Here is a 10,015-nt window from a genome sequence, read left to right as displayed (position 1 = left end):
AGTCGCCCGCATGCAGTGACAGACAGCTGCATGACTACTAATAGTCTCCTGTTACACGCTTAACAACCTGTGGGGCCCTCTCATAGGATTATGGGAAATGCAGTTTATTTTAGTGAGGAAAAAATGGCAACATTAGCTTGAAAGGCCAAAGGTCAAGCATAAATCACACCAACAACATTTTATTCAGCTGCATCCATCAGATGATTAAATCACAGGAAGATTTCTCTGGTCAAAGGTTTGTTATTGGTATTGTCATTTGAAAGCGACCTTGTTTGATGCCCGTTCACTGATTGAGCTTATACCGTGTTAATTATTTATTTAATTTGTTGTTAATTAATTATTTATTTAATTTTCAATTGATTAGACTTTTCCTAATAATGTAGATCTCGCATAATACACACATAGATTATCTACAATCTACAATAAGGTTTAAGGTCATTTTGAATTAGTTCCTACTATGAAAACAATTTTTCTAGATAATAATTTGTTATTCATTGTAAGTATTGTGTTGCGAAGTAATAGGTAAAATAGTTAAAGTTCGTGATCTACACTATGTGACAAGTGATAACATAGAACATAATTTTCCCCATATTCCCTTAAACAACATTCATGATTAATTTTCTAGAGAAAAAAAGTACACACAATAGCACTTTAACATGTTTTGTGATGTTCCATATGTTCCATACAAAAACGAAAGATCCAAAAAAGAGAAATCAATTTTTGTGTGCACGTGGTTTGGTTTTCTGTTGTGGTGTACTGACAAGTACGATCCAGCAGGTGGTGCTGTTTAATAATTTCGTCCATCACTGTTTCTGCTGAGGGCACTTTTCATTATGGGCATATATGATAAATAAAAATATGTTTAAAAAATACATTGATTAGCTTCATGTTAAAATACTTTATTATTGTATGTTTTAATAGTAAATAGAGAGTAGTACAGCCACAATTGGAAAAGAAAAGCCACAATTGCTACTTGCAACCAGAAAAGTATACATGTGAAACATTTGTCCAGCAGCAGAGCATGACAACAGTGTAAAGTGTTATGTATAGATAACATGGAGCGAAAGAGCAACATGAAACTGGTGACCCTATCAGTCCATGTTAGACTGCAGATAGTGTGAATGTGGGCTAGTAGATACGTGACAACAAATCTTTTGGAACCAGTATAACTTCATCACAGTAATGCTTGAGTAGCTTCTGCTGTCGATCAGGTGGTGCGGAACCATGAAGGAATAATATTGTGGAAGCACACTGGAACAAACAGAACTTAGTACTGGTCAGTAACTGGTTCTATCTGCTGCACACAAAAAGCTCGGAGAGTGTTTGAAAACAGGACATTGGAGAAAATCCAACTCTCATCATATCACGCTCCTACGGGAAGATACATAAAACGTTCTAACATTCAATTCAAAAATATTTAAAGGGATATTTTAAATTCTGTCTGTATTGTTTGCAAAGCATGTTCACACAACAGCAGGGATTGCTGGTCATTCCTCCCACCCTCACCCTGCATCCTCCTTATGCCATGCTATATGTGTGACCATATGTGCCATTTGCTTTATAGCATATATCACTTTGCTCATTACACCAGCAGAGAGTTTCCACTCTTCCAACTCTCATACCTATCATATGATCACATATACACATCCAAAACACGCAGTGAGGTGACACCGTGGGTTTTATTACTCTTGGATCCAAGTCTCCGGTTTCATTTTCTTTGGTCAATGATGGATGTTTGTACCTGTCATATCGGTTTAACTGTACTGGCTGTAAATTCTTATATATACTCATCACAAGAATCACACTGAAATAGCCTAAATAAACTAAGCTAAGCTCAATTTGGTTGGTGTTTAACTGCCTAAAGCTAGAGGTGCAGTTTTTGAGTATTACTAATTAAGAATAAGTAAATGGATAAAGTACAGAAAGCATTGATTTGACTACACGTGACTTCATTTTGACCCCCTTTGAAGAGTGAGATTTCTACTGACCTGCTTCTGGAAGGGTAATGTCTGTATGTCCTCTGCTGTCTCAACGCTGACATGACTGTCATTGTATGTACAGTATGCAGAAGCAATGACAACAGTTTAAGTGTGTCAAATACCAGTGGCGCGGCTGCCCCTCTGTTGGTCTTCCATGGTCTCTTGTGTTCTGGGGGCCTCTGGATGTCTGGAGTTTTGATCTCCTCCATACCCGCTTCACACCCTGGAGGACGGGGCTGTGGCCCCCCCACACTCCCTAGCAGATCATTACATGGAGAAACCTTTGGAATGCAAGCATGCTGATCCACATAGGTATGCACACATGGGTATTCACAGACGCGGACTAAAGCTTTCTTGGCTGCTGCCTCAAAGCACACTGTGCGCTGTCTATCTTGCGTGCTGCACAATATCGTTTATTATTTAGTAAATATTGATATCTATGACTAGCTAGTTTATTGTGATGGTGCTTTGTTTTCTCTATTATTATGTTGCTCTTTGTTGTTTGCTGTCTCCTCTGTTTGTTTTTTTTTCTCCATACAGGTGACCCAGGAGTTCTTTTTTTTTTTTCTCTCTCTCTTCCCCCCCCTTCTCACCGTCTCTTCTCCCTTTTGGTTTTCTTTCTTTCTCTCCCCCTCTTTCTCTCATTCATTCCCCCTGTCCTATTTATTAAAAAAAAAAAAAAAAAAAAAAAATGACAAAGGATGAACTGAAGCTCTGCCATCACGTAATGTCGCATACTGCTGTTTCTGATGTCATTTAGAAAAAAAAAAAAAAAAAAAAAAAAAAAAAAAGTGTGTCAAATACCTGATTGACTTGAATGCATTGCTTACTGGGGCTTTTCTTGGCACTTGTTAAATCTATATCAATATGTCTAACATCCAACTGGGGTCTTCCAAGGGGTCAGTATCTCTGTCTAAATATTACATTACATTAAAAAAATTGCAGCATATTTAGCTGATATACCACTGACGTCTGTGGGTGCCTTGTGGGCAGGATAACAGTTAAATGAGTGCCACTTTTAGTTCCTATTAAGCTGATGCTTTAGTTTTGAAAGCAGTGGGAGGTAAGGTCAAGCTGTCAAAGACAGAAACTAATGTTCGAGCTGGAGCATCTCACATGTCAAAGTGAGCCCCTTTAAACTCCAGGGAAGCAGTTTCTAGTCAGTCTTCTTTACTGAACAACACTGAAGGAGTTTTATGTTGTGCAAACTTAACACTGTGCATACGACTTTATTTTAACTACTTAAAAAGCTTCAGACATTTGGTTGGTGTTTAACTGCCTAAAGCTAGAGGTGCAGTTTTTGAGTATTACTAATTAAGAATAAGTAAATGGATAAAGTACAGAAAGCATTGATTTGACTACACGTGACTTCATTTTGACCCCCTTTGAAGAGTGAGATTTCTACTGACCTGCTTCTGGAAGGGTAATGTCCTCTGCTGTCTCAACGCTGACATGACTGTCATTGTATGTACAGTATGCAGAAGCAATGACAACAGTTTAAGTGTGTCAAATACCTGATTGACTTGAATGCATTGCTTACTGGGGCTTTTCTTGGCACTTGTTAAATCTATATCAATATGTCTAACATCCAACTGGGGTCTTCCAAGGGGTCAGTATCTCTGTCTAAATATTACATTACATTAAAAAAATTGCAGCATATTTAGCTGATATACCACTGACGTCTGTGGGTGCCTTGTGGGCAGGATAACAGTTAAATGAGTGCCACTTTTAGTTCCTATTAAGCTGATGCTTTAGTTTTGAAAGCAGTGGGAGGTAAGGTCAAGCTGTCAAAGACAGAAACTAATGTTCGAGCTGGAGCATCTCACATGTCAAAGTGAGCCCCTTTATACTCCAGGGAAGCAGTTTCTAGTCAGTCTTCTTTACTGAACAACACTGAAGGAGCTTTATGTTGTGCAAACTTAACACTGTGCATACGACTTTATTTTAACTACTTAAAAAGCTTCAGACATTGACCACAGACAGAAAACGTGCAATTAATTTCATTTTCAGTATAGAACCAAAAACAAATCTCAAAAAGATGAATTGTATGTAATCCCGAATTTATCCAAATTTGAATATGCTGCATGTTTAATTAATTTAAATTATACCGATTATATTAGATAATAGGAATAAAGAGAAAGTCTTTCTGCCAGGTAAGAAAATAAGCTTTAATTCAAATATTTAGATTCATCATTTTAATTCTGTTGCAATATCCCTTTTGGATTTTATTTATTTATATTTCATTTATGCCAATTGAAATTTTACACCTACTACACAGTTAGACACCAGCCTTATGTAATTTCCATAGCAGCACTCTGGGGAATCACAATTAGATTTGGGACTTGGTCTGATTTTACAATGAGTCTAACATGCACCTTGTGAGTGTACTACTGTACTGCTTAAATCCTGATTCTGTCCCTACTTTTTGTTTTTGTTTTTTTGCATATTTTTGCTGTCTTCATACTATAGCAACATTCACATTAGCAAAAAAAAGAAAAAAAGTCTCCTTTTTCCATACTTTATTTTTGATTAACATTTTTTCATATTTAACATTTTACATACACTTATGTCTAACTAAATATACATTCTTAGCAAACAATAACAATAGAGAAATACAAATACACACATATATATTAGTATAAACCTTGAGTGGTCCTGTGTTTTCAGAAAAATCCAACAGTGTGGACAACATTCAGAAGGTGACTCCTTTCTGAATATCTTCTAATTGCACTTTGCTCCCTTGATTAAAATGTTTTTTTTTTTTAAATTTCTGTTTTCCTCAGAGATACTGTAGTGTTTTGGTAAAATATAAAACAGCCTTATTGCAGCTTTATTGCAATAGGATAACAGCTACTTCACTCCTCACCCAACAAGAGTTCAGCTCCACTCAATTTTAGATATGATTATAATCTGCCTCTATGCTTCCACTCCTTTATTCCTCCTTCTTTTTGATTACACAGTCAGAGTTTGTTCCTACCCATAAACCTGGCATCATTTTCTCCTTTAAGGAGCTCTTAAACTGCTTCAAAAGTTTAACCTCCTTTTTCCCATTGCGTTCTCCTCCCTCAATCACATCCTCCACAGCATAAAAATCAATGACACCAACAGGCTGGTCAACATATACACCTATTGTGGAGCACCTGGGAAGCTCCACAATCTGTGTAATGCGACCGTTGTGCCAGGCATGATAGCTGGAACCACTCCAGCCGACACCCCAGGACTCCTCGTTTTCTCCCAGGCCACAGGGCCCATCCTTGTTCCTTCTTCCAGCTCCTTCGTATGCGACTCCAATCACAACCCATCCAGAATACTCCATTTCCCAGTAGCCTCGTCTTCCCAGGATTCCCTCTTTGCAAAGAACCTTATGCACAGAGGTGATAATGTCACTATAATACAAGCAGCATTGCTTTCTCCTTTTGGAAATACAACACCAGTAGGTTCAGGTTTGAAATAAACTTGGGGTACATACTGTTTCCAAGCACATCTAATTTTACACCATTGTAAACATTTAAAATGAGCAGAAAATACATTTGTAATGTATGCCATTTCTGGCTAAATGCATCCTCATACTCTACCTGTGGAGCGTACTCATATCGCTCTGGTCTGTCCAAGACAGGACACGTGAGGTTATCAGTCATTCTGGCCACTTTGGCACCACCTTCTGTGATCCACAGCATTTTATTGGCTGTTTTGTCATCCAGAGACAAGTTAATCCAATCTGACAAAGCAAAAAATAAATAATAATAAACAATAACTTAACAAATGGTGCTTGGAAAGAATTATAAAAAAAAAAACTGCACAATCAAACTTACATTTGATAAGATCAGCTCTACATTTGGGTTCAGGGATATTTGTCTCATACCCTGGGATCTTCTCTGCTGAGTAAAATAACAATAAATATCAGGAGATACTAAACGTTAGATGAACCATAGTGGGGCCAGCCTTTAAAGAAGGCATGATTTAAAAAAGAAAATCAAAAAGATAATCCAACCTGTGGTAGGATTCAAGTCTTACCTGTGGGCGTTTTTACCACTTTGGCCTTTTTTCCTGAAACCAAAGAAACCTTTATTAACATCAATATTCTTAACTGGTATAAATATTAGGTGACAGGTGCATCTCAAGCGGTGATGAAGTGAACCACAGGAAAACTGGGTATACTTAGAAAAGCATCTGCCTTTGTCAGATCATCACATCAGAGATTGCATGCTTTCCAGAGTCAGTGGTGGATTCATGCCAGGCAGTTGGAATGACCAAGATATCTCAGATGCTGTTGGGGTTGGCTTCAGTCACACTAGAGTGCAGCGTGAAGCTCAAAGCAGATTATGAGATGAGAAGAGTGACATGATCTGTCTGTGCAAATCAGATAAGTTGGGGATCTAGATCCTAAGCTAGCTTATTGCCACAAGATCATAGGAAAGTCATCCAAGTGTCAAGTCACACCTAGCTGAATTAAAGTCAGAGTTAATGTGAAGATAATGGATTGCAACACATGCAACATGGGCATCCCTAAAATTAATAATGCAGAAGGCTGATCTTAGCAAAATCACTTCCCTCTTAATTTCTAACTGATTAATTGTTGCATAACAGGCACTTAAGCCAGATATGAAAGTGATATTTTGCTGTCACGCATAAGGATGCAGTCTCAGTGTTTTGGTAAGGACACTTAATCTTCACTGCATTAAGATATGAACCTTCAAAAACAAAAGTAATGGGATGTATTTATATCAACACGCATCATCTCAGAATATTAATCTACAAACATGTAGCTGCTCATATTTAAAATATCTGCTGCAATATATCTGAAAATTGTGGTGACAGAAAACAGACTAGACAAAAAACAGTAGATGATACCTGGAATTGTAATACATGTATTCTTTTTGGTTTTTTCTAAATTATAGTACTGATTCATTTACTGTGTTTCTGTCGACCCTTTGACTTTTGTTTTGCATTAGTTAAGATGAGTACAGACAAGTTATAAGCTATGATAAGATCTGCAAAGACACTATTTGTAAAGACAGTATCTGTTCAGTGGAGGCTGAAAACATGTGACCATTTTCGAAGCTGTTCTTGTAACTTACAGTATAATACATAAATGCATTCCCATGGGTTACATCTGGTTCAGGCAGATGATGCTTTTTGTTTTTAAACCATTGCTCCCAGGGAATAATACCATTATAAACCCATCAACAACAAGCAGAAATGTGAAAGTATTGTAAATAAATATAGGTTTTTTTAAAGACATTTTTATACAGACAAACTCTGGTCAACTGTTCTCTCAGGATCTGCCTGTGAGGATGAAAAACACTTCACTGCTGAAAATGCAGTTTGGTTCACCTCAGTGAGTACATTTAAAGCATATCACTGTAGTATGTACATGCTGGAAAAAGGAAAGGAAAAAAAAGTTATATATCTTTAGATTAAATATATTTAAAAAATCACCTTTTTCTGCCTTCCTCGTCTCCGAAATGATTCTGTTGGTGTTAGGCATCTTGATACCAGCTTGCTATTTGAGTAGCTTGAGTCTATCTCGACCTGATGTGGCTGGTCTCACTGAGGATGAAGAGTATTCGTTGACTGGACTATGTGACAACTTAATGCAGTGCTTATATACCTTTGGTGCAGGACAGAGATGAAGGAATCATCATTGGTGGTGACATAAGAGATAAAAGTTACCAATAGAAAAGAAGGGGAGGCAGGAGGTTTGTAATGAGAGCTGTGTATGTATGTTTTCCTTTTAAAGTATAGAAGGATTCTTCGGCGTCTCTAGGACGCCCCTTTTACCAAGTAAACCCCACCCTATTCTCTCTACATCACCTCCAGTGATCTCTGTACATTGCCCACTGACAGTGCTGATGTACTTATGGTGGATGTATGTGGGAGCAAAGCTATGCAAACGCACACACATACAAATTCTAAGTACCAATCTAAAAAAAACAACTTTAGCTTTTAGATATGATACTTTATGTCCTTACAGCAATACAAATAATAATAAAAAACTAATAAATTCAGTTACAAGTAGCTTTAGATATGAATTTAACTGTTTTAAATTATTATCATTACGAAGGTTGTTACTATGGTAAAATGTTCTTAAAATTCTGTTACTTAAAATACTAATGCAACCTGAAAAGAGGATAGATTCTTTTTGTTTTCACTTTTTAAAATGCATTTACAATTGCTATGCAACATCCATATCACTGTACATATCAGCACACATGCAAAACTAGTTCAAGTTCAAGTTTTAATCCTGAAAACCGGATTTAATGTGACTAAGTGTGACCCAAATACTGCGACAGGGAGTTGCCTGAGTGGAGGTTCCTTGGTTCATCGTACCAGGCTCAGCTGTGCTCATGCCCCACATCACTTCCTCATAAACCGTTCACCATTACAGATGCCTCAATGTGAACAGGTCGGGTTAAAAGAAAAAAGCATGTCGCTGATTGTAAACCCGTTCTTGTGATCATCTCTCTGCTCTCCACGGCAGACTGAGGTGTTTACTGTTTCCGGCAACCTGCCAAACCTCATGTCAAGGCTGCCTCATGATTCTTGTGTTCCTGCATGTGCAAGCAGATGACTCACTGAAGCGCTGATTGCAGTGCTGACATTAAATAGTACATGCCGTGCCTGCCATGCACTGTGGTGTCAGAAGTGTCCCAGAGTGCCCAAGTGTTTACATCTGTGTCTGAAATACTTTGTTTCATCAATCACATGATGATAATAAACCAAATGCATTGATCATTTGAAACTTTTAAATAAATAAATATAAGTATGTTTTATTAATGTTGCTTAGTGGGAAAAGACCAAAAATCTACCAAAAACAGTATATAAAATGGGAACACAAGTTCTATATAAAACTAGTAATAAAGGAATAAAGAAAAATGTGTTTACTTTAAAGTAATGTTTTTAAAACAACAGTGGAATCTGGTTCCACTTCAAATGAAACCAAATAAACCAGATTTATCTTTTTATCCATCTCCATCTCTAATAGGCCCCCTCTGTTCTGGACAGGATGAGCACATTAATGAACATGATGGTATTAATTATATCTCTATTATGTAAAAAAAACAACAAAAAAACAAAACAAATCAAAGCAACTCAGCTTAGAGGTGGAAACGTGGACTCTGGAAAAACCCGGCACTCACCCGGACCATGACAATCAGTATGTAGTGTCACTAACACTGTGGGCCTCTATAGGGTTCTCTGGTCCCTTCCTCAATCTTGTCCTTCAGTGCTGCAACCACTGCATGTCATTAACGTTCTTCTCGTTCCAGGAGATTTTCCCCTTCTCTATACTCTCCTGGGAACGTTAATCCATCAGTGTCAGATGAACTGTTCAAACTGTACCTCAGCTGCCTGACCTCTTCACTCTTAACCTTACCTTGTTAACAGGAAGCAGGGGAGTTAGTTAGAGGATTAGACGGGTGACATGAAAGCAGATCCTGAGAAGTAATGAACAAGGCTGCACGCGAGCACATAGATATGATAGGCGGTAAATTAGGCAGAAGGTATGGACCCAAACTTAGTGCTGACATATGTTCATAACACTGGAATAAGGATCAGTAATTACAGGATTGCACTGAGAATTTTCATGGATAAACTGCACGGGGATCTGTATGAAGTCTAACTGAAGTCATAATCTGAGCATTATTATTATTATTAGTAGTAGTAGTAGTAAAACCAACAAAATAACTTAATTAAATATATCTTCTTTTACTGCTGATACTGTGCCATTGTGACTCCTACTATAAACTGTCAAATAGAAATGTGGACCATGCTTTATTTGTGGGTAAGGAAAAGCTGTCTCTGTCTCCCCCTACTGGTTGTCATTAGGAACAACATATCCCAACAAATCTGGAAACTGTAATAGCTCCTCTGCAATACAGCCAGATGTTCAGCAGTTGTTCGGCTTGGATGGACATATTTTTGCACCATAGATTAGTCTTTAAAAATAAAAGCAAACACTACAAACTAAAATTTTGGATCATTTGAAGACATCAGGGGTTTTATAACAATATTACATAAAAGTAAACTCCTATAGA

The 10,015-nt window shown here is 37.4% G+C and overlaps 1 protein-coding gene across 2 annotated transcripts; it reads right to left on the bottom strand.

Annotated features, from left to right (window-relative positions):
* Positions 1 to 4,497: 4,497 nt before the first annotated feature.
* LOC146663450 (stonustoxin subunit beta-like) lies at positions 4,498 to 7,549 on the bottom strand. 2 transcript variants are annotated; one of them, XM_085415279.1, is made up of 5 exons: positions 7,419 to 7,549; positions 5,994 to 6,026; positions 5,792 to 5,857; positions 5,555 to 5,697; positions 4,498 to 5,340 (listed from the first exon to the last, which is right to left on the bottom strand). In XM_085415279.1, the coding sequence occupies exons 1-5, from the start codon at positions 7,465 to 7,467 to the stop codon at positions 4,912 to 4,914; spliced, it is 720 nt and encodes a 239-aa protein (XP_085271405.1). In that variant the 5' UTR covers positions 7,468 to 7,549; the 3' UTR covers positions 4,498 to 4,911. The 2 variants fall into 2 exon arrangements, with proteins under 2 accessions (XP_085271405.1, XP_085271407.1); XM_085415281.1 differs by having other exon boundaries at positions 5,792 to 5,854.
* Between the last annotated feature and the right edge of the window lie 2,466 nt (positions 7,550 to 10,015).

The sequence above is a fragment of the Rhamphochromis longiceps genome, linkage group LG8 (genome assembly GCF_057381845.1).
Source record: "Rhamphochromis longiceps isolate RC_006_pf linkage group LG8, R_longiceps_female_GT1.1, whole genome shotgun sequence".
In the NCBI taxonomy this organism is placed as follows: Eukaryota; Metazoa; Chordata; class Actinopteri; order Cichliformes; family Cichlidae; genus Rhamphochromis; species Rhamphochromis longiceps.
Note: the sequence above shows the minus strand (reverse complement) of the source record. Positions and strands in the feature narration are given on the sequence as shown.

Bases quoted from the DNA above. Each gene is read 5' to 3' on its own strand.
- LOC146663450 (XM_085415279.1), bottom strand. From the start codon at position 7,467: ATGCCTAACACCAACAGAATCATTTCGGAGACGAGGAAGGCAGAAAAA. The intron at 6,027-7,418 runs GTGATTTTTTAA...CTTTGGTTTCAG, and splicing joins GACGAGGAAGGCAGAAAAAG to GAAAAAAGGCCAAAGTGGTA. The intron at 5,858-5,993 runs GTAAGACTTGAA...TATTTTACTCAG, and splicing joins AGTGGTAAAAACGCCCACAG to CAGAGAAGATCCCAGGGTAT.